Here is a 24,955-nt window from a genome sequence, read left to right on the forward strand (position 1 = left end):
ATCTTTTTATGCACTTATTGGCCATTTACAAATGGTCTACAGACCTTTTCCTGTGAAATGTCTGTTTAAGTCATTTGCCCGTTTTTAAAATGGAGATTATTCATCTTCTTGTCATTTACTGGGAATAAATTCTTTATATATTCTGCATATAAGTTTGTCATCAAGTGTATGTATTACAAATATTTTCTCCCTGTCTGTGGCTTGCCCTTTTATTTTCTTAATAGTGCCTTTCGAGCACAGATGATTTAAATTTTAATTAAATCTAATTTACTGATCTTCTTTTTCCTTTACACAGCTCACACTTTCATGTCTTTAAAAAAAAAAACAACTTTTACAGCATAGGGAATCTAGTCAATGACATTGTAATAGCATTATCTGGTGACAGATGGCAACTACACTTGTGGTGAACATAGCATAACATATAGAGAAGTTGAATCACCATGTTGTACACCTGAAACTAATGTAATGTTGTATGTCAACTATACTCAAATAAAAAAAATAAAAAAAACCCCACTTCGCTCTCCATATGGTCACAAAGACTTCCTTTTTTTCTTCTAGAAGTTTTATAGATTTAGTTTTTATATTTAGGTTGAAGACTCATTTCTAGTTATATTTGTGTGATGTGGGGGTAGAGTCAAGGTTCATTTCTTCCTCATGTGAATATCCAGTTGTTCTAGCACCCTTTGTTTGAAAGACTTTGCTTTCCTTATTGAATTACTCTGTCAAAAATTAGCTCACCATATATGAGCTTCACAATGTTTTTTAAAGTTTTATTTGTTTATTTGACATAGAGAGATAGAGAGAGAGAGAAAGAGAGCACAAACAGGGGGAGCAGCAGGCAGAGGGAGAGGGAGCAGGGAGCCCAATGCAGGGCTCGATCCCAGGACCCTGGGAACATGACCTGAGCTGAAGGCAGATGCTTAACCGATTGAACCACCCAGGTGCTCCAAGCTTCACAATTTTTAATTCTGTTAAAACTGAATGATATCATGTCCAGTCATGCCCACTACTGATCTCCTTTCCTTAGAGAGCCTGTAAGACAAATTAAGTTGACAGTTGGGGAAAGGAACCCACGTATAAGCTCTGTTTTTGATGGTTGCTGCACTTCTGGTTACATGCTTAATTTTTCCACAAACTCATAACAATGCAGTGTGTTTTGCGTGTTTGTGATATGGGGAGGAAGATGCTTTCTGGATGCCACCTTAGGTCCTTGCAGTCTGTGTGAGGTTCTATGGGTCTGGGTCCATTTGCTTTCTTGCACTGATACTAGCAGCCTACAGCTCAAAAGTCTAGGGGATGGAGGTCATAACTGTAAATGTCATTTTGTTTTGTAAAGCACCTAGCTCAGTGTTCTGAGCATGTGTGGAATTTAGTCAATAGCGGTGAGGTTACAGCAAATTCACTGTCCCTCAGTTTCCTCATCTATGCAATGGCATCTCTACGTAATTCAGTTCAATCCAGGACCAAACTGGATATTTGTGTAAAGAAAGACCATCTGACCGTGACTGGGGAAGGAGGTTTGACATTTTAACCAGGCTGATTTGGTTCTCCTGGAGACTGTGTCACAGTAAGTTTTTATTGTTTTAAGTTTCTTTACAGCAACCCTAGAAAACAAATAGATTCACATGGACTATTTCACGAGCTCCCACAATTGTGTAAACCCAGATCCCTATAACACATCCATGTTCATATATGGATTGTATACATAATCTCCTAGAGGTTCTGTTCTCTGGTAAAACTGACTGCTACAAGACAGATGTGTGATATCTAGAACAGACCATGGCCTGGTCTTTGTTCATATTGCTCTTCTTTCAGATCAGTGTTGGTCTGAATAGTTTTTAGATCAGCTGAAATGAAAGGAACTGCTTTGTACCCGTGGACAGCTCGTACTTGTGGACCTGAGCTATGCCTCTACGTCCCAGCTAGTGTCAATGCCCCAGCTCAGGAGGATTCTGTGCTGGCTCCCTCACTCCCAGCCTTTATGTACCTGGAAAGCCTCATCCTTATCAACACGGAGGGCAAACCTGCACAGAAAGCGACGGGAAGAGATGTCATGAAACGGCAACGTGCATCCGAGGTGAGATGAAGGATATGTGAATGTTGTTGCTTGACAGCCAGACGATGTGGCCCAACGTTGCCATGGCGACGGAGGCCTGTTGTCGCTAAGTATTTGAGCAGCGCCCATGTTTTTTATAGCAGCCGGTCAGTGCCACTGCTTGCTTTGAATTGCTGTCCCCCTGAGTGGCTGCTCGGCCCCAGCTGTCCTGATCTCTGTTGACAAATGGTTGTCCTTCACAGTCAAACTACTAGCAGTACTCTAATTAATGAATGTGCTAATTATCCTTCTCTACTCCCAGCACATTTGTCTAGCTAACCTGTCACACGCTGTAAGTGCAGCACAGGCCTAACCAGGGAGGTGCTGGGAGCAGGGGTCTGGGAGCAGGGAGGGTGAGCTCTCAGCTCAGAGCTGTGGGAGACTTCTTGTTAAATTACCTTTACTAATAGTGGGGTATCTGCGGTATCTGTTATTTCCTGTGACAGGTATCTGTTTTCCTTTCCTTTCTTTTTAAAAATCTCTCTTTAGGGGCTGGGGGGATGGACATTGCTCATACTAGCTTCTGAGGAGATGGCCAAGCACTGAGAAGGAAGGAAGACACCAGGGAGTCTTGAGCTCTGAAAACTATTCCAGAAGCTCCAGGAGCAGCATTCAGAGTGGTTAAGGACCTAGACTTTGAAGTAGGACAAGCCTGGGTTTGAATCCTGGCTCTGCTCCTTACCACATGTGTGTCCTTGGACATGTGGTTTAACCCCTCTGAACCTGTTTTATCCCTTAGGCAACGGGAGGAGTAACCTGTCCCGAGATGGCTGTGTGGAGAGGAGCAAAGGTGCAAGCTGCTCAGGGCCGGGCTCCTGTGCCGGGTCAGGTCCGGCGGGTCCTGCGGGGCCTGTCTGCAGGCCCGAGACCATGCTGTTAGGAAGGCCGCGCTCCCCGCCCCCGCTCCCCGGGCGCCCCTGTCTTTTTGTTCTGTCTCAGCAGCTCTCTATTGAGATGAATGGCATTTCCAGAGGCTTCACCTCTGATAAGTGTTCCTCTGCGGCGGCAGCCAGAATCTTAATGTGCGCACTGTAATTTAATGGCCTTGGCGGCTGCCTATTAAAACACTCTTCCAGGGTGAAGTGGACTCGCTCCATCGGCACGTGCTCCCCACCCTGGCGGGGTGAGTCCAGGGAGCTCCGACGTGGAGGGGGCGCAGCTACCGAGCCTCCTACCAGGGCCCTCACGCCTTCTAAAGTGGAAATGGCTGGGCATTCCCCCCCAACACCGCCCCCCCCCCCCATCATTTTATGGGGTCTCTGGAGGCTTGGGAAGCGAGAGGAGAGGCTGCCCCTTCTCAGGTTCCTGAGTTCCAGGAACCCAGGCTTGGATGATTTTCCAAAGCCTCATTGGATTCTGTCTATGTTGTTTTTTATGTGGCTGCAAACGGTGGCACACATTTAACATGCCATGAACACAAACAACCAAGCAACAAGGAGACTAGACTGAGCCTTAAAGCCGTCAGGCTGTGTGATAGAGAAACTTCTTTAACAGCTGGGTGTTTCAATCTGGAATCATAAGTGGTGGACAGTCGCAGCCTGATAGTGGATAAACCCGGCATCCCTCCACCCCTACCACCTCCCCACCCCAATCTTTCTTTAGGGAAGGATCTCTCTAAACCAGGTGACAATTATGGAAACTACCAGGTACTTTAATTTCCCTGGCATCTGGTTGTCCTAGGAATGATATGTGACTAGCCAGGGCCGATGAGATGGTTTTCTAAGAATTTAGATGCAAGAAGTTAGTTCTTTACACTGTGGAGAAAAGTGGTCTACAGAGAGAATAAAGCAGACAAACCAAGAGAAAGTTGAGAGAGAAAGAGAGAGATTGAGGGACAGAGAACTAAGAGAGAGAGAGAGAGAGAGAGAGAGAGAGACAATGGCCGGCCTCCAAGGTCCAACCACAACTCTGTTCTTTTCAGCTTTTCATTGTTCAGTTCCTTGGATTTTTTTGAGCCAATTTCCCTTTTTGCCCAAGCTAGTTGGAGCTAAGTTTCTTTTCTCGATTTTATTTATTTATTTATTTATTTATTTATTTATTTATTTAGAGAGAGCGAAAGAGCATATGCAGGAGGAGAGGCAGAGGGAGAAACAAGGTCCCCACTGAGCAGGGAGCCCCCTGTGTGGCTCCATCCCAGGGCCCTGAGATCATGATCTGAGCAGAAGGCAGCCGCCCAGGTGCCTCCGAGCTAGGTTTCTATTCTTTGCAACTGGAATACTCTTAAAGGGACTGGCCATCACTTCTGATGCATTGTCCTTAGTTATGTTGAGTGTTAGAAAGGCCACCTGTTTACGAGGGTCAGACTCCTTAACTCCTGGGACCTACACATCCTCTGAAACTTACCAGACCTCCCATATAAATAAGATCTCATTAAGGTGAATATGCAAATCTTCCTGGTATTGACTGAGCCCCTAACCATTATGCTTGTGACATCATGCTTGGCAGAGTGCTCCAGGCACTCGGAGAGTACTCATGAGTACTGTCTGGACTGCCCTTGCCACAGGCCACCACGTGTCCAAGCTCTGGACACTGCTTCCGTGGACCTCTGTCTCTCTCAGCTGAATGGAGGACACTCAAGCTGGCCTCTCCCACACAAAGGTGCAGTTCCCTGCTGCCACCAAGTATAGTGGCTGAGGTTCTCTTTCAGAGTGAGGTTTTGATAAAAAGCTCCTCTTACTCATTGCCAAATAATTGTTGAGTCTGGGCTGAAGTCTTGCATTTTCTGTGTAGCTTCTGAGAGATGGCCATTTACACAGCGATCGGTAAAATGCCAGGTGACCACCTGGCTTTCTCAGCAGGCTCACTCTCACACCTTCTCTCTACTGTTATTATTATGTTGAGAAGATTCCAGGAAGGTGTTTCAAAAACTACCTCTGAAGAGCCAGCTGCAGTGTTTAATGATACTCATGCCTGGCTGGACTGAAGTTTTCCTTATGGGTCATCTGTATCCTCATTTTTGCTCCTTAAGTAAGGTTTGGTTTTAATTCTTTTGTTGATTTTTTTCCTGGAGAAATGGAGATGTCAGGTGCCCACTTCCTCATTCATTCATTCATTCATTCATCCATCTATTCACTCATCCAGGCCTTTTTATATGGCTGCCACTCTGGAACCTGCCATGTGTTAAGTATTCTGTGTTTTTTTTTTTCCCCTGGGAATTCAAGAAAAGAAAGCACTCAAAACACAGATCTTTTTGGTGCTCTATAAATAAAACACAAGTTTCATTTTTTTTCTTCCCTTCCTGCTCCTCTTCCAAGCTCTGCTTCTCCTGGCAGGTCACACTGAGCTAGGGCACTTTGGTGGCTAGTTAAAAAGAGAGAGAGAGAGAGAGAGGGAGAGAGAAAGAAGAAGTCACCGTGTAACTGTGTTGGGACCTTTGGAAATTCTAATGATGAAAGACAGAGTGTGGGCCCTCACTTCCCCTTTCTGCTCAGTGCAGGCCTGGGTGCCACCAAACTGGAGCAGTCCTTACTGGGGAGCTCGAAGCAAACATGGATCAAGAAGCCGTGGGGAATATTGTCCTGTTGGCCATCATCACCCTCATCAGTGTGGTCCAGAACGGTAAGGCAAAGTCCTCACTCACAGAGGGAGACAAGGGTAGATTTTGTTTGCCGGTTGTTAGAAAGTCAGGCTCACATGGTTCTTTGTCCCTGTGCGCTTTTTCCTTTTCTTTGAATGTATAGGGTGTGTGTATTCATGCTTGAACTTGGGATTTTCCTTCTCCTGGTATTTCTTTCACTTAAATGGTGGTGACTGACCATGTTTGCAGAGCCATGGCAGCAACCTAGAGGCTTTATCAAAACCTTTACTGAAGTATCACAATCAGCATTTTAACTATTAATTACTGTGGCCGGAGACCTAGAAAGGGAAAGTAAAATATGTGTTTACTCAGACACTGGGCTGCAGTAGTGCAGATGGGCTGATTTCAATGCAACTGAGATTTTCTGTCACCTGTAGGCAAAAAAAGAAAGAAAGAAAGAAAGAAAGAAAGAAAGAAAGAAAGAAAGAAAGAAAGAGAGAGAAAAACAGAATTTGGGATGTAGGGTGAAGAAATCATCTTACCATTTTTTATCTCTGTATTGCTCTTTTTTTTCTTTTGGAGAAAAATAGATGCTTTATAATACTTTCTCTTTTTTTCTAGTAATGAATAAATTTGAAGCGTTTTAAAAAATGCATTACGTATTTACATAAAGAGAGAGAGGAAGCATTTTTCTTGTGTGGGGTTTGTATTTCCATTAACCTTGCCAGTGCCTAAAAAACCATATGAGGTACGCAGACCTGAAAAAGACAAGACTGTGTAGAATTTTCCCTTTAGAGTTCTGAGTTAGGTCTGCTATAGACTTTTTTTTTTATGAGTATTTCCAGGGGCTTTGTGTTTTGTAGTTTATTAAGATAGAGGAAAAAGGATGGTAATTGCTAAGGGCAGCTGCTATAACCGAATGGGTATTAACTGTGTGCCCACACACTGTCATACTTGGGAAGTTTGAGTATTTAACCAGTTTGGGAGACCTTGTCATTTCCCCCCAGCTTGAAGGTGGACAGAGGCTGAGGATTTGCCTTCTGAGCCCAGAGTAGGGCTTCCCAGAGACCTCCCCATACCAGAGAGGCCCAACTTTGCATCCTCCAAGTATGTTCCCTATATGGAACAGCAGTTGGCCATGTTTTGACCCAAAACATTTCATACTTTCATACTAAGTCCACACGATCAAGTTGCAGCACAGGGAGGGGGAACAAATGGATTGTTTAGGCTGCCATTCCTCAAGCCATTGCTATTTCATGCAGGTACCATGAGTTCCCGTGGTCTTACACATCAGTGACGGATTCATTTATTCACCCTGCATACACCTACTGGGACCTGCTGTGACAGGCAGTGTCCTGGCTTTATGGGGATATAGTGGCTATGGTGTCGGGGCCCCCTGGTGAAAGGAAAAGAGAGCGAGAAAAGATGGCCAGCCATGGTCAGAGGGAAGCCTTCAAAGGCCCTTCTCATGTCTGTGGAGGCAGTTTTGCATGGGTGGATGGGGCGGGCAGTGCTTTTTCAGCTCCATATGGGGTCTCCCCTCTGGTCCTTCCCCTTATAAGCATCAACGTAGCTGACAAATATTGGTGAACTGGGAAACCAGTGCCATGTCACTTGCCTGTGTGGATGGGGCTAAGGTAGCTAGAAGGCTGGCACTCACCCTGAGCTGCTTCCTCTCAGTTCAGAGCTGACTTGGGGGAGGCTACATGGTCTCCTGTTGTGAGAACAGAGTCTCTTCATCTCTCCAAAGAGGCAGAACCTGGCCTTGGTCTGTCAAGTGGGTCCTGGGCTTCTTCCCTTGGTGGCGAAATAAACCCTAATCAGACTTGAGAGGGACAGTGAGGTTCCTAATTACTTTGGCAGTGAGATTAAGTCTTTTTCTTTGGTACAGTATAGGAGGAGAGATTATAGCTGGCCCAATGCCTGAGTCTTAACCTCTATTCAAGGGCCTTGACTTTTGACAGGCCATTTCAGATAGGTAGCGACAGAACACAGTGGCTTCACTGATAGAGTTCCAGCAACTGATGAGTGAAATGGAGGCTTCCTGGTGGGAAGATACATGTATGGACTGGAACAGAGCTATTGTTTCGGGCTGGAGACTTTTTCAGCCTGGGCAGACCCTATGTGGCCGCCACATCATGTTGTCCATCCTCCCCAGCCCACTGTGAGCAGCCAGGGCAACTCGGGGGCAGAGTGATTTTGTACAGCACTATCGCACCCTTGCTTGGGGAAGCGACAGCCTGCTGTTAGTTTGAAGCCACAGAAGCAGCCCAGCCATGTTCCTCTCTGAGGCAGAGGCCCAGACTGCCATGGGATGCTGAGACCGCGATGTGAAGCCTTTTATTTGTAACTGTTAAATGTGCTCTTGTCAGAGAACAAGAGAGAGCCAAATGGCTTGGAAAAGAACATCTGTACTTGCTTGCACCATGAGTTTTTAGGTAAACACTGAGGTTCAAGTGCATGTCCCGAGCTTCTCTTTGCAATTCTAATGAACCTCAACACTGCAACCATAGATCTTCCATATAGAGTTCAGAAAATATGCAAAAACCGTACCTTTCCCCTCCTGCCTCGTAAAATGCCATCTCAAGCTCTTCCTGTTAGTTTTAAGGAGTATTTACATGTTGTTGCCAGGCACTGCATGCTTTGTCCTAAGACAAAGAAGTCCAGTCTACAGGTGTCCACAATGGTATCCAGGGCCTGTGCTCTCTGTACACTGCGTGAAGCTCATTTCTTGGGAAGAGGCCAGAGCCTTGCCTGCCTGGAGGAACTTCCTCCTCTGACTCTTAAACATTCTTTAGTCATCAAGATCTTTGAACCTGTGGCCCTCTTCCAGCTTGATCCAGCAAAACATGGATTTGGAAGCACAGAACTAGTTTAAAATGCATCATTCCAAAAAAGCTGGGCCAGAACCACCAAATCCTGGATTCCCAGGGAGTATAGATAGATGCGTTTCCTATGAATAGCATCCAGAGATCCTCCAACTTCTCCTGCCAAGGTGCCAGCAGCATTGATAGGCAGCAAACCTGAAAAACACAGATTTGGAGAAAATGATTTCCATAGGAAGCCAAACTAACTAGAGTGACAGGAGAGGGTGAGCTGAGGGGAAAGGCATTGAGCCTTGGGCATGGAAGCCTGAATGGTTACAGCAGAGAAACGAGGTCCTCCAGCAGGAGAGCTGTTTTTGAAGCCCTTATGGTTGTAGAGAAAAGTGGTGGGAATTGGCATCATCGTCTCTCCTCAGCTCTCTTCTTATCATGAAGCCAAAAAGGGGGAGACATGATGGCCCTGCAGACACAAGGGTCTGTGAGAATAGTGATAAGGAGAGATACAGAGCTGGTAGTGAGCACCTACCCCCCCATGCCATCCCTGGTACTCCCACCGCAACACACACACACTCATAATGAATCTCATGGGTACCACATTGGAACACCTACCAACCCAACCTGGAGTTGGATGGGCTTTAGATACAGGACTCATGAAGTGCTCCAAAGCAAAAATTTTATTTACACCATTCTCAACAGTTCCTACCTAATCCCTCCCATGATAGAGAGCTCATGACATACTGAGCTTGCCCTTCCCATTGTTAGGTGTATTGAGTTTGTTTTGTCAAGCATAGCTCTTTGTGTTGGGAATAGTATCTCACTGAATCCTTGTGGCTTGTGAAATATATAATATTGTTATTCCTATTTTACAGAGAGGCAATGTGGGGCTTGGAAAGGCTAGACCATTGGTTAAAAGTCCTAGAGCCAGTAGTGGTGAAACTGGGATTCAAATCCATTCCAAAAAGTAGACACTTATGTTATATATATTGTCTCAAATACATTTATCCAAACACCCACTCCTTTTTTTTTTTAAATTAATTAATTTATTTATTTATGATAGTCACACACACAGAGAGAGAGAGGGGGGCAGAGACATAGGCAGAGGGAGAAGCAGGCTCCGTGCACTGGGAGCCCGACGCGGGATTCGATCCCGGGTCTCCAGGATCGCGCCCTGGGCCAAAGGCAGGCGCCAAACCACTGCGCCACCCAGGGATCCCAAACACCCACTCCTGAAGAAGTTCTGCTGCCCTATGACTTCTACTCACTGGTCCTGTTTCTATTCTCTGGAAAAGCTTGGACTATGCTTGCTGCTTCTGGGTTTACAGAGTCAGCTGTACCATCCTGTCTTCCATGTCATTCCTCATGTGACTTGGTTTCCAGAGTCCCTTGTCACTGGGTTTCTGCCTCCCACCCATCTTGCCCTGGGCTCTCGAAGCTGCAGGTGATAGATGTTTTCTGCACAGGGAAACTGTTCCTGAGATCCAAACATCAATTCTATTCAAATAATCAGGGGTGTGTCATTCTTTGAACACTTGTATCACACTGTTGGCTCATAGTAACTTTGTGCTTAACTAAAATCTCAAAATCTTTTTATGTGATGAGAAAGTTATTGGGTCCTCTCTCAGTTTCCTTAACCAAGAAGTGGAACTATCATAACTTCTATGCCTGCTTGTTGGAGGTACTGTGTAGAATAACCGAGGGAAAGTAGCCAGGGGGGCCTGGCATATGGTAGGTGCTCAGGAATGGCCTGTAGCCTTTTCTCTCTGGATCTCTGGCTCTGGCTCTCTCTCTCTGGTTTGGCCTACTGTCAGCAGCTAGCCAAGATAAGTGTTTAATGGTCTCTGCTCGTAAAGTTTCTGTAACATAGTGGAGGATAACAAAGGGTTGGGGTGGGAGTAGGCAGTGAGGTGTGGGCAAAGGAAGGCAGATTCTTTCAAGTTTAGCTAAGCAGGAGGAGAGTCTAGTGAACTGAGGCAGTCTTGATTTTGTTTTGTTTGATGGGTAGGAAAGATCTGAGTATGTTTCTAGGGTCAAGAGAAGGAAAAAGAAAGACATGGTCCAGGAAATAAGGAGAACACGGATGAAACAAAAAGGGCCAAAAGGGTGGCAGGAATGGGCGCAAGGTCACAGGTAGAAGGCAAGCCTTGGAAAAGGGGAAGGGGTTGGTTTCTCTGAGCCAGGAGTGGAAGAAAACAGATGCAGAGAAGCGTAGCCCAAGCGGTGCTTGGCAGAAATAACCTCTGGCTTTCTTAATACCATCTGTGTTACATGTTCAGAGGCAAGGGCCATCCCATTGGGTTCTGGAAAGACACTGGTCTTCCAGCAAAATTTTCTGCTGTATTTTTGTGGCAAGAAGAGACATCCATAACAGACAGAAGTATACTTAAATCCAGTGTAGTTGATGGAATCCCTGCGGTGAGCTTCAATGTGACAGTAACAGGAAAGAAGGATCCTCATTTGCTCCCCTGGATTTGAATCCCCAGTTGCACTTCTTCTCAGTGGGGTGACTCTGAGAGAGGTCTCTGACCTCCCCAAGTCACTATATCCTTGTCTACCAAGTGGGGACAGCACTGTCCACTTTGCAGAGTTGGCATTAGGCCTGGTAAGGGACTAGATGTCAGGTGTCTGCTGGGGTTCCTGGAGCAGGGCCGATGCTCTTTTTCTACAAGTGGCTGTGTAGCTGTGCTCCAAACAGGCACGTTGTAACAGGAGGGGAGGGGAGAGAGATCTTCATTCCTGCTCTCCTATCCAATCTATAGACATACCCTCAGGATTTTGGCTACACCCCATGGCCATCATCCTAGCCGGCGCCCTCCTATCTACCCCCTATTGTGGGCCTGACCCCTCTAGACACTCACCTTGCAGAAGACAGAATGGCTTTCTGCTTACACCATCCCTCAGCTTACACCTGTCAGTAACTCCTTATTGCTTGTGAGATGGGAATAAGTTCTGATTTTCTTAACATGGCTCTCATCAAGGTCACTGTCACACTTCTCAACTCTCCTCTTCTTCAGGCCTGGGCTCACTTACCGCTTTCTCACTCTGGCCGCCCTATGAGCACTTCACATTGCCCCTCACCCTGCTCTGCGTTCTCTTCTGTCCATGATTCGGCACGCTGTATAATTTAATTTAAGCGTTTTGTTCACTCTGTACACTCTATCTCCTCCTCTTCCACCCTCACCAAAACATAAGCTCCTCAGGCCAAGGTTCTTTGTGTGTTTTGTTCTCGGATGCAAGCTAAGTGTCTGGCATATGGCAAGTCACAAAGAAAAATGTCTTTGAAAGAACAATTCACCATCTACCTCTTTGGCCTCATATATAATTCTATCTGTTTCCACTCCCTGCTCCCAATTTCCCCCATCATAAGCTGGATCTACCAAACCAAAGACAGTTCTTGCCTCCGCATCTTTCCATATTCTATTCCACTCCAGTGGGGTGATCTCCTCTGTTGCCCCCTGCCCTCTCCTTCTCTTTGGCTGATTCCTACCTGTTCAGAAAATCTTATCCTAGATGTCGCTTCCTCTAGATCCCTGTGATTCCAACACTGAATTAAGTTGCCTCTTGGATCCTCGATGGCTTCCTGTTCTCAGTCAGTTTCATCTTAGCATGAATCACTAGAGTGTAATTTCTGCTCTGATTGTCTATTTCCTTCGACTGTAAGATCCTTGAAAATGGGGCTGCATTTTGTTCACCATCACCTGCCATCACTAAATGCAATGATTAGTAGAGATAGCTGCTGAATGAATTTTTGGTAAATGACATGGGATGGAAGACATTTAAGGTTGTTTGGCGGGCACACAGAGGGAACATTTAACATTCTAGTAAAATAATGGGATATCAGGCTCATGAACATGTCCGTTATAAACCAGATCCAAACCTTTCCCTCTGCCAGGGTTCTTTGCCCACAAGGTGGAGCATGAAAGCAAGACACAGAATGGGCGGAGCTTCCAGAGGACGGGAACACTTGCCTTTGAGCGGGTCTACACTGCCAAGTGAGTGATACTGCAAACTAACAGAGTGGGGCCCTGGGCATGGGGGCATCCCTACAGGAGTGAAAACAACCACTCTCAAGGCTACATGTCTGTCTGAGCCAACCTTCAGAGTGCCAGGGAGGCAGAGCTCTGAGGGAAGGTTGAACCTCACTGGGGTGGGCTGGGGGTGGGTTTGTGGACATTCTTTATCATCTAAATGAGTGCTATTGTTTAAAGAAAGGAATTGGAGATATTGGAGGTGGGGATATGTGATCGCCACAGATCCCCCTTGCTCCAGAAACCTCTGAGCCAGTTGTGTGGTCACAGTGTTAACCAATTTCCTGGGCAATTAGTTCAGAGGTACTACCAGGAAAACCAGCCATTGCTTGTGGGCTGGCTTTGGAAGAACAGGCGAGACACAATGGCGGCAGCCTTCTGCTCACTGCCCCTTGCGGCCCCCTTGGTGGACATCTGGAGACATGGCAGGACCTTTCGTAATGCCTAGTTTCTTCGAGAGGCTACAAGAACCATAAGAATGAGGGAACTGTGCCATTGCTTCCACCCCCCTCTCATTTTTTACTTTTGAATAAAAAAGCTGCTTGGAAACACCTGAACAGCTCAGTGAAGGAGATGGGAGCTATTTGGGATGCAAATCCCAATGGATGTTATTCAAACACTCATTTTTTTCCTTCTGCAGAATGTACTTGAACAGTAGTTTCAGGCTATGGCCTGTCTGCTTCTCTGTGCTTGTCACTAGGGATTTGTCAGAAGGAAAGGTTCCAGATATGAGCTGGCTAAGGAGCCGGCCTTCACTCTCAATCAAAGGTGACTCTGATGGGCTCCAGAGATCTTTCCAAAGGGACAGTCATGGACACCCAAGGAAATCATTGCAGGTGGACATCCTCATCCCTTCACCCTGTCTGGGCCTTTTGCCTTTTGGGTTTGGGGCTTCAGGCTGCTCCTGGGTGTCCACAGTACCTACAAGACCTCCCCTTCTCCTGGGCCCTGGCTACCTGCTTTGCTCCCCCTGCCTCGTATTAAGTGGTCCTAGGCATGGTCATTCTGGCAGGCTGATTTCAAGGAAATCCTTTGCTGAACTACCTACAGGGACATTTCTATTTTAACATTTCGACCTTCAATATATTCATTCTCAGAATCTATGGAAGAAGTTCGAAGATGTGGCTTCAGCTATTTTAGACATTTGCATTGAAAGGAGGGTAGGGGACATAGGTAGGGTGCATCGGTGGCTTTGTGTCACTTGCAGGGGGAGAGGTGGGAGCAGCTCTCAGACACATCTGGGGGCAAAAGATACAAAAAAGATGTCTTTGACTCCCAGAGGGGCCATGCCGAAACCTCTCTGAAAACAACTCAAGGGAGATATTCATACTATCCTAGTTTGGAAAGAGAAGCTTCTTTCTGCCCGGATCTCTGCATTATTATCAGTCACACTGTGTTCCTACAAACTCAACTGGTCCATTCTGGAGAAGTTAGACAGGGCAGCTGGCACGCAGTGCAATTTCACTGCACCTCGAGAGAAGTTCAGTTTCAAGTTTGCCAGCAATGAAGACAAAATGGGACTGGCTGAGCAGTTGAGTTCCTGCCGTTTGCCCCAGGAGTGAGCTAACTCTGCGCCTAAGAAGGGGCTGTGCCCACACCTGCCCCCTCCTCACTGGGGCCAGTCCCCAGATTGCAGAAGTGCTCTTTGGTGACAGCTGTGCTGCGTCATTTGGAAGGGCGGTTTGGAAGTTCTGCAATGGTGTGGGGTTCCTGACCTAAGGAGGAGCCAGAGGAGGGTGGTGGGATGTTCTTGCTGCCTGGGGTCCCCATGGCGTGGACGCTGTAGCCCAGCTCCCCAGGCCCAGAAAACAGGGCGAGAAGAATGAGGGGGAGGGATAGATGTGGAGAGTTTGGAACTCAGGAGGCGAAAAGGAGAATTTCCTTAAGATGAAGGCTGCCCAGACACTGCTGTGGTTCTGTTACAAAGACCACTTCCTCCCTGACCCAGCAGACAGCACTGCGTGTGCCGGTGGTAGTTTATAGATGGGCTGAAAGATCAGGGCTGCGGGCTACTGTGTGCTGGCAGAGCCAGAGGCACCCAGTCTGCTGGCCTCTGTCTGGAAGCCACAGGCAAGGGGTTATGTGTTCATCTAGCAGAAATTGTCCGGCAGTAGTTTGTCTAGAGGCCTCCAAAAGCACCAAAGCTGGTGTGGGTTGAGCTGTGAATCTGCCAAAAGAAGAGAACATCTATCTAATCCCACTATCTAAAAAATAAGAAATTAAGCTTTACTCATTTTTAATATACAGGTTGAGAGCGGAGTGTGTATTATACCTGTCACAGGTTTGCGTGATCACATCTTCTGGTTGATGGGGTGTGAGGTCATAAATGTTTCCAGACCATGGCTATAAAGAAAAACTAGCATAAAGGATAAATGATGCTGATGGATTGAAAAACCAGATGCATATTTTTCAGCATAAAATATGACGGTTGACTGATTCAGATGGTTCCAGATTTTGGAGCAGTCGATAAACAGACATTGCAGCTAGGTGTGGCCCATTGGCTCCAAACTGGCCTCGGTTAGTGGTCTGTCTCATCACCCATCAGGGCAGAGCTGAGTCAGAGTTTGAGAGAGAAAAAGAATCTTGACCTTTACTCTCTGTTCTTGGGTATAAAACATAATTTAAAGCCCTGTCCTCAGATGATGAGCACAGCTAGAACAGTTTGATTTCTGGAGGAGAAGCTCAGTTAACTGGTCTAAGATTCTTCCTCATGAGTGCAGGTGAGCACAGGTTGCAGAGAGGAGGAAGGCCTCCGGAGAAGTGTAATTTTTGGACACGTGTTCCACACATTACAAGTTCGTGGGCTGGTAGCACATGTTACAGAGAAGAAAAAGTTCTGGACAGTAAGAATGTGGAGAATTTTTAATGTACCGAGGGACACTGTGATTCTTGGTTCTCCAAGAAAGGGAAGTTAAAAAAACTACAGATACACCTCCCCTGCCTTTTTTTTTTTTTTCAGAGTGTTTCACGGGTTTAGTGTTTCACAAAATGCATTTTGGAAAATGCCACCTTAACATCCTTTCTCCCCTGCCCCTCTCAAAATCCACTTCAGACTCACTTCTAAGTGGGTAAATAATTTGAAGGCACTAGATCTGCATTGATTCTATCGACTTGCAGTGGTACTATTACTATTATTAGTGATATTTACTTATTTTAAGTTAATCCAAACTAACTAACAAAACACTATGTAAGTACTTCTGTATCTGATTTCCAAAGGTGGGGAAAAACAAAAGGGAAAAAAATGAGTCCTTTTCTCCATAAAAACATTGATAGTGTAGTGTATCAAATTGAATGCAACACAGTGAATTGTTGACAAATCCGGCAAGCACCTCTGAATTAGACCTCAAGTAATGAGAACCAAGATGGGTTTGTCAATTTTGTCTTGCAGAAAAAAATGGCACAAAACTCTCCACAAAAGAAAATTTGGAATAATGATAATTTGTCAGCAGGAAAGACATTTCCACTGGGGATTGTAAGAAGGAAGCTATTGGAGCAGTAATAGCCACCATTTATTGAAAGCTTTTTATGAGCCAGACACTGCTTTATCTCATTTTATTTTCACAAGCCAGGCAGTAATTACTAATGTCTCCATTCACCTCTTATAGATGAGGAGAACTGAGGTTCAGTGAGGCTAGGGAATGCACTGACATTTGCACCGTGGTCGACTAGGCATCAGACCCAGGCTATGTGACCTTAAAGACCGTGTGAGCATTTGCTAGGCTCCACCTCAAGAGACAGCTACTTCCCTGGCCAAAGATACTTGAATTCAACCCAGTGGTGGCCCTTTGTCAAGGAGGGACATATTGCATGGAGCTGTGGGTAGATCCTCGCAGATCCTGGATCACAGGACTGGCTTGAGCCAGAGCAAGGGACAGGATTCTGGGTATATTCTGAAAATCCAGAGGAGGAGCCCATTCTATTAAAGTTGGGAGAGTTTCATTCAACTCCAGACAGACCATGTTTTATTGGGGACCAAGTTGCCTTGAGACAATAGAAGGAGTGATTGAATGACTGATTCAATGTCACCTTACTATACCATCCTCTCTAATGAGCAAATTCCTTAAATAATTAAGAATTTAAAAAATTTTTGCATCATCTAGATGAAACCAGTACTCAAGAACAAACAAAAACAGAAGCATGAGAATGAGGAGGAGGCCAGGGTGATCTTGGTATTAACAGATTTTCAAACTGTTGGAACATCAGGTATTAGATCCCATCAGGCATAGAACATTATTCAAGTAAATAAAAAAGAATGTTCTCCCTTGTTTTCTTGAACTGGGAGGTGGATGACGTCTGGAAACCCAAGGCTATGGTTTTATGCCTCTAGTATAGAATAGATGTGATGCTCATGCTCCATAGCTGCATACAGGACCTGTTTATTCACTAAGTGCTCCTCCCCAAATGACAAATTTGTTCAGGGATCCTGCCCTTCAGAGTTTCTACTGTGCCCGCTAGACCAGGGCACGCACCCTCTGGGCACAGGGCGAGGTCAGCGGGGCTGTGTTCTCTCCCCTGCACCTCCAGCCCAGGACGGGATACACTGCTTTCTTACCTTTAATTTCATTGACTTCTCCAGTAGAGGATCCTTTGATCATCGGAGGGACATAAAGTTTCCTCTCTGGGTTCTCCGCAGGGGATGGACCGAGGGCTGGTCATCCCAGTGCTACCAGTGAGGCCTGAGATGTGATCGGCCTGAACAAGAGTTCATAGCTCATTTAGTAGGAAAATCATGAGAACCAGATCAGGAATGATCCAGATGGAGGAATCCAAGGAAGGAATTTGGATAAGAGGCTGAATAATTTTGCAAATTGCATCTTTGCTTTCACTAGTACAGTTTGAACCGTACATTACATTACGTTAAACCAGTGGTTTTCAACCTTGAGCATGCTTCTGAGTCACCTGGAGGGGCTGCCCCCTGCCCCCGGAGGCTTTTAATTTTCTAGGTCTGAGATGGGCATTAACATTTGCAGTTCTAACAAGTTCCCAGGTGATTCTGATGCTGCTGATCCAGGGGCCATATCTTGAGCAGCTCCTCATTAAAGCATCAACTTTTAGAGTTTACGTGGGTCTTAGAGTTACTATCAGTCTTAGTTTTTCAGGGAAGGAAACTAAGTCCAAGATGATTGCTTTACCATTGACAAACAACTGGTGAGTGTCAGGTCAGAGACCACATCCTAGTCACCTGCCCTTTCCACTCTATTGCTTTACTGCCTCACCCCTCTTCATGCCTCCACCTGTTGTGAGGCTGTTTTTCCATGGACACACGTATTGATCGTCCTGATCTAGACTGTAAACTTCTCAAGAGGACACTCGCTATTTATTTAGTGTAGTTGAAGAAGTAATAGATCTGGTTCTAGAGTTGGACTGACCAGGATGCAAATCCTGGCTTTGCCATTCTGTCTCTCCGTGATGGTGAGGAGGTTACTCAGCTTCTCCAAACCCCAGCTTCTCATGTGAAAATGAAAGTAGTTGCAGTAGGCTGAATGAAAGGTCCCCAAACATATTCACATTCTAATCCTGGGAGCCTGTGAAGATGCTCTGTTACACTGCAAGAAGGAATTAAGGTTGCTAACCAGCTGACCTTGAAATCAAGAGCGTATTCTGGATTATCTGGAAGGAACCCAATGTAATCACAAGGGTTCTTTAGATGTGGTAAAAGGAGGAGATCCCTGGGTCGCTCAGCGGTTTGGCGCCTGCCTTTGGCCCAGGGCGTGATCCTGGAGTCCCGGGATCGAGTCCCACATCGGGCTCCCTGCGTGGGGCCTGCTTCTCTCTCTGCCTGTGTCTCTGCCTCTCTCTCTCTCTCTCTCTCTGTGTATCTCTCATGAATAAATAAATAAAATCTTAAAAAAAAAAAAAAGATGTGGAAAAAGGAGGCAGAAAAATTGGTGTGTTTAGCAGGGCTTACAAGCCAAGGAATGCAGGTGATCTCTAGAAGCTGAGAAAGGCAAGAAAACAGATCTTTGCTAGTCTCCAGCAGGTTTGCAGCCATGCTGACACACCTAGATGGTAGTCCAGTGAGACCCTTTTTGGACTTCTGACCTCCAGACAGTGTGTCTTGTTTGAAGCCACTGAGTTTGTGGCTACCTGTTCAGCAGCTGTAGAAAATGTTTGCAGTTACTCCTGCACACTTACAGGACCGCAGTGAATTTACAGGAAACACAGGGTATAAGATACCAGCACGGGGGTTGGTGCGGAGGGCCACAGGAACCAGGATTGAGCCCTACACACTGTAATCGCACGCCCAGCAGGAGACCTTTCTGTGCATCAGCTTTTCTGAGTCGACCCTGGTTTCTCTAATGGTTGAAGCTTACCTTTCTTTCCCCAGCCCAGCCTGTGGGTCTGACAAAGTTTTCCTCAGTTGGGCTCCTGTCCCCTACACCCAATCCCCCAAATCCTGAAAGCTGCCACAGCCCTGCTGTCTGTGTTGCTCACTTTTCAATTCCAAGAAGCACTTTGGCACAGCCAGGAACAGGAACCGTGCCAAAATGAATCCATCAAGAAACCAAGTCTCTTATTGGCTTCACCAAGGAAGGGAGTGAATGGATTCTGAACATGTGGTTGCCTCGTACCACTGCCTGTTTCTGAGGTGGCAGCCGTGTCTTATTGGTAGATGTCGGTGGAATGATGAATGCAGTTGCTGCCTCATGTGGGATGCTGATGATCAATTTGGGGTTTCAGGTAATTTTCAGACTATGCTGCAGTAACCTGTTTTCTGATATTTCTTCTTTTTTTTATTCTACAGCCAAAACTGTGTAGATGCGTACCCCACTTTCCTGGTTGTGCTCTGGAGTGCGGGGCTCCTCTGCAGCCAAGGTAACTCAGACTTCTCTTTGCGTGTTCTCTTTCTGAAATGTGCATCTTGAGGAGGTTCAAGTGCAGGTTTTTTATTGAAAAGACTTTGCTTGACCTCCAGCTCTAAGCTGTGAAGCCCTGGAGAGGTGAGAACCCTCGGGAGGTCGTGTTTCAGGCATGCTCTGTGCCCGGGCGGAGCGGGTGCGATAATGCATTGCTAATGCTTGCTCCCCAGTGGCTGGTTGAGAGCTGCTGCGCTGACAAGGGTGGTTTAAGGCTAAATGTGACTCAGAATCCTTAAGCAGTGTTAGCTCAGATACAAGGGCATTATAAATGAGAGCGCCTGAGGGATCTATTCTGGGACCGCTGTCACTCGGCGCTTCTGCTAATAAGCTTCCAGTGTGGAGGTCCTCTGCTGGGCATGTGTCTGCAGAGCCACAGTCTGGACTTCAGGTCTGCAGCCTTCTCCCGGGTTATCAGCAGCCTACAGTCCTGACTTTAGCAGGTTGACTCCCAGAGTTGATTTAAAATGAAATGGAAGCCAGAGTCCTGTGTTTTGGTTCCCTTTGGAGCTTGGCACTGTGCCTGTGGAAGCTTGGCGTGACCTGGCCAGCTTCCACACAGTGGCCCAGCAGGGTGTGTACATGAGAAAAGGTCACTGGTGTCCTCTGACGGACTGTGTAATCCTTAGCATTAACTCCTACTTTATAGGTAGAGTGGATATTATCTCCCTCTATTATCTCTGAGGACACTTTGGTTCAAGTGGAACAAGGTAACTTGTTCAAGGTTACACAGCAGGTGAAAGAAGAGCCAGGATGAGAGCCCAGGTCTTTTGGGTTCAATCCTGGATTTTTCACAAGTATCTTTCTGCATTATTCACGTATATACTGCCTGTACATTGAACACCTACTATGTGGCAAGCCCTGCGCTCGGATACACAGTGATAGATAATAGAGATGGTGGCGGAGCACATAGCACTCAGTGAGATGAACCATAGGAAAAAAGCTAATGGGTAAGTTACTGCTGAGAGTGAGAAATGCCAGGAAGGAAAAGAATCAGGTGCAGTGGCAGAGAGCAGAGGTGAGAGATGGCAGCAGAAACTCCTTCAAAGACACCATGTGGCCTCCTTCTGTGCTCCATAAGGCTGTCATTACTCACTATTTTTTTTTACCACTATCCATCCTGAGTAAAATAAGAAACATGTTGGGGATAACTTGAAAAATCAAGTCAAACTAGGCTCATACCAGGAGTTATGACTCCTTTTCTGTCTTAGATGATACTTGATGTAGATGAATCTAGAGTTGTTCTAGCTGGATAAATACAAAGGGAGTTTGAAGATGTTTTGAAGTCCTAGAACCACACTTCTGCCCAAATAAATGTCAGCATTGCTAGGGGACAAACGTGTCAGTAGACCCTCTTCGATCATCATTTCTTAGGACTATTGTCAACTACCAAATATTTTAATCAAAAGAAACCTCAGAGATCATTCTAGCCCAGATCCTTCACTTTACAGGAGCGGAGCCCCGGCCCGAGAGGATCAGGTGGTTTGCTCAAACCTCAGAATTTTCAGGGACACCTGGGTGGCTTAGTGGTTGAGCGTCTTTGCCTTTGGCTCAGGTTATAATCCCAGAGTCCTGAGATTGAGTCCCACATTGGGCTCCCTGTAGGGAACCTGCTTCTCCCTCTGCCTATGTCTCTGCCTCTCATGAATAAATAAATAAATAAATCTTAAAAAAAAACCCTCAGAATTTTTCAGTCCAGATTTGAATCCAGCATGCCCTTTCTGCTGTACCAAGCAGCCTGGGTCCATGAGGCAGGCACCAGTCTCTGCAGGAGGGCAGTGAGCGCAGCCAACTCCCACCCATGACTCCTGTGCACACTGATGTTCTGTTTAGCTCCCATGGAAAGAGACACAGACTGGTGAGTTAGAGCAGAGCCGTCCAGATGGGACAAACCAGGACAGACTTCGTCAGAACAGACTGTGAATTGTGAGAGTTCTGTGACCTTCAGACCCTAGCATGGACCTCAGAAGCAGCTTCTCTCGTGCTTTGGTTTTCTTACAGTCGGTAACACTAGTATTTTGGGAGGCAGGGTGGAGTTGTGGAAAGAACACGGATCCGGGGACTGACAGACTGCAGATAGTTCTGCTGCTGTGATCCTGGGCTGTTACTCAGCCTTCCTGAGCCTCAGTTTCCCCATCCATAAAGCAGAAATAATCGAGTTCCTAGGGTGATTAAGTGAGAGAATGTGCATAAAGCCTCTGACACACTACCCGGCATAGATCAGATTGAACCACATAAAACTGCCAATGTCTGACTGTTTCGGACCCGCAAAAATGGTAATTTCATCTAATCCAGCCCAACAATAGAAGCCCAGTAGATGCTGCTGGTGGTAATACAGTTTTGAAATCATACAAACCTGGTTTCACATTCCACCTTGTTAAAAAATATGATTCAACCAAATCAGTTCCAAGATCTAATTGGCTTTTTCAAGGGATTCACAAATCCAGCAGCATCCCATCTAGCAAGCAGAGGGGAGCTCCCAGGGGCTGTACAGAATGGAAGGTTTTTAGAGGAAGGAGGGTGGGGCAAGAAGGTTGTTAGTGAAAGAAAAGGGTTGTTCCAGGCAAGGTTTCTTTCCCTTGGGGAGAAGAGTAGGGGGTCTTATCCTACAGATTACCTCATCTTTCCTCAAAGGAAGGAGAGGGCCTTGTGGCTGATTACTTCATTGACTCCGATTGGAACATTCCTGACCACAAGTTAAGACTGAATTTCTGGGGGAAGTTGAAACTGCAGTTATATTAGGATTAAGCCCTGGTTTAGGGACTTGGCCTAGGTGACACCATATTGGGCCTTTGGTTTTCTTTTTAACAACATTTTCCTTGGCTCACCTGACTTTTATGAATTCATTTAACAAATAATTTTTGAAAGCCAGTATATGCCAGGCACTATGCCAAGCACAGAGATGGTGGCTAGCAAAAGATGGCTGTCCTCATGGGTCTTTTGGTCTGGTAAGTGACTCTGGGTGAACTGACTTCCTGTAATGTGCTCGTCACCAAGTGGCTGGGAGGATTAGAGACCCAAGTACCCAAAGGGCCTGGGGCAGTGCCTGACATTAAAAAGTTCTCTGTCAAGGTAATAATTATTTGGCATTTGAATAGTGCTAGGAGGTCTTCAGACTGCTTTGATATCCATGCACCTATTTCACCCCCATGACTATTCCTGATAGGTAAGAAAGCCACAATCAGCCCTTCGTTCAAACGTAGGATGAGTTAAGTATTAGCTCCTGACCATAGCAGTCCTGGTGGGGTTGGGTTTTCTAACTCTCAGCTCCAAGGTTCAGGACCCTTGCTGCTCATGGCTGTTCCTCATAGGATTAGATGGTAAAGGGAATCTTCTTCCCAAAGATCTCTTTCCCCACCCCCCAAAGATTTATTTATTTATTTGAGAGAGAAAGAGTGAGAATGAGCATGAGCAGGGGGAGGGGCAGAGGGAGAGAATCTCAAGCAGACTCCTCTCTGAACTCAGAATGCAATGCAGGTCTTGATCTCATGACCCCGAGATCATAACGTGAACCAAAACCAAGAATCTGATGCTCAACTGACTGCAGCCTTCCAGGCGCCCTCCTCCCTAGAGATCTTTTCTGAACTGGCAGTAAATGTTCAAAAAAGGTTGAGCAATACACTGCCTAGAGTCCCAGGGGGGAAGAGCATGCTTTTAAGAGAGCTAGCCTAGACCTGGGCTTGGGGTTCATGTCTGACTCCTCCTACCCCTACCTTGGATCACACACACACACATGCGCACAAGCATGCGCATGCACACACACCCTGACGATCTTACACAAGCTCCTTGACCACTGGAGCCCAAGTTGTCACATCTGGAATAGAAAAGATGACACTGATCATGTGGAAGGGATTCAAATAGGTGATGGGCAGGAAAACACTCTGTAAACTGTACCATGCTGCTGATAGAAAGTAACATTTATTGAAGTTCTGGGTTCCTATCTTTGCTACAGTTCACATCAGCCCCAAGTGCCAGAACCTGAGGTCTCTGCTAGATTTTGTGACCAACGCTAGTTGCACAATGACTGTATTAATATTACGTTAAACTTGGCGTGTTCTGGCATCTGTGAAACTCACACAGTCATTTCCCTTTCTCCACTCAGTTCCTGCCGCCTTTGCTGGACTGATGTACCTGTTTGTGAGGCAAAAGTACTTCGTCGGCTACCTGGGAGAGAGAACTCAGAGGTAGGCCACGGGGACTGTATAAGAACTGGGGTGTGAGTCATGTTTGAGCAAGACTGATTACCCACAACCACGTTCTGCCTAAGATTTAAGGCTCTGGGTGATCACTTAAGGGTTGGGAGGGGAAGGCTAACTAGTAGCCCTCATCCTTTACTCTCTGAACTTTGCGAGCTCTGCAGAAACTGCTGGGGGACTCGACTCGTGTGCCCCGTAACAAATTCTTTCACATGGCGTCGGGCTCACAAAGGATGCTTTAACACCATGCGCTGCACATTCTCGCAACCCCACACCCTCTACTCCCACCCTTCAGAGTCTGGGCCTTGAATGACTTTCTGTGTCTAGCTTCTCAAGATCTCCGGTGAGTGAAACATTGCATTGTTTGCCTAAAGAAATGAGAGCTATAGCTTGCACCTTTTGATAAGTCCTCTTGAGTCACAGATCTTCCAGGAACCAGCAGGAATAATGTTGCAAAAAATAGGATGCCCTCACATGCAAAGGATGGAGTCTGTGAATAGAGTCCCCATTGCATTGCTTATAGATGCTGCCAGACGGAAAGCTCCAGAGCAGCAGTTATACTTTGACTACACCCGGATTGGGGAATCAGGATTTTCATAAAATAAATGAGGATACTTACAGAAGAAGTGTTCGAGTTCTAGTCTGCCATCAGTTCCTTAGAATTTCTAAGGCACTGGGAGGGTTCCAAGAGGCAGGCATGCATCCTGAGAGGCTGCCCACACCCCCCTACATGGACTCCAGCCTTGCCCTCCATTTCTCTTCCCTGCCTATTTTCAGGTCCCTCTCGATCTCTCACAGTAGCGTGCTTCTCTCGTGGTTAACAGGCTCTCGGTTCGGATAGCATCCTTCGGCGTGACAATGGCTCTGGCAGGTGAAAGCTCTACATCTGGGGACTTTGGGATCCTGTGAAGCTAAATGGCTGGGGACAGGCAGGCGGGCCAGGGTGTGTGTGTGGGTTGATGGTGAGCTGCAGCCCAGAGACGAAGGACTCTTCTTCCAGCAATTCTTTCCTGCCCTCGTCTCTTCTTCATTCCTCTCTTGTGGTGTTCGTATTTATCCTCGAAAACCACAATTCCATTATGTCTCTTATGCGTATCAACCTGTCATGAATGTTCTTTATTCTCTTCCACCCTGGAAAGCCTCTGTTCTGCCTTGGGAGATCACCGGTTGTCAAGAGGCGGGGTGTCTATCAATGGAAAGAGGCGCTTCTGCTCTCTTGGCCTGCCTCCCTGTCTTTCTCCCCAAAGTCTTAGGGGTTTGGCCCAGTCACTGTTCTCTTCATCTGTCACCACTTGCCTGAGATCTTAAAGTTGCTTTAATTCTAAGACAGTCTGTGGAGCATGACAAAATGTGTTCATTTACCACAGGCTCTTCTCATTTTCAAGGCAATCACTGTTACGGAGCGAACTGAGGTGGCAAAAATAATAAGATATAGACTTA

General features: G+C 46.3%; 1 protein-coding gene across 3 annotated transcripts in view; it reads left to right on the forward strand.

The window, feature by feature from the left end:
• Positions 1-1,798: 1,798 nt before the first annotated feature.
• The window catches only part of ALOX5AP (arachidonate 5-lipoxygenase activating protein), a 29,044-nt gene continuing 5,887 nt past the window's right edge, over positions 1,799-24,955 (forward strand). The window contains exons 1-5 of one of the 3 annotated variants that reach the window (XM_025996744.2): positions 1,926-2,077; positions 5,527-5,653; positions 12,327-12,426; positions 19,208-19,278; positions 23,422-23,503. In XM_025996744.2, the coding sequence (XP_025852529.2) occupies positions 1,982-2,077; positions 5,527-5,653; positions 12,327-12,426; positions 19,208-19,278; positions 23,422-23,503 (476 nt within the window). In that variant the 5' untranslated portion in view covers positions 1,926-1,981. Of the gene's footprint in view, positions 2,078-5,526; positions 5,654-12,326; positions 12,427-19,207; positions 19,279-23,421; positions 23,504-24,955 lie in introns of all 3 variants that reach the window. The other 2 variants (XM_072719928.1, XM_025996745.2) reach the window with 2 other exon arrangements.

Source organism: Vulpes vulpes, chromosome 9 (assembly GCF_048418805.1).
Source record: "Vulpes vulpes isolate BD-2025 chromosome 9, VulVul3, whole genome shotgun sequence".
NCBI lineage: Eukaryota > Metazoa > Chordata > Mammalia > Carnivora > Canidae > Vulpes > Vulpes vulpes.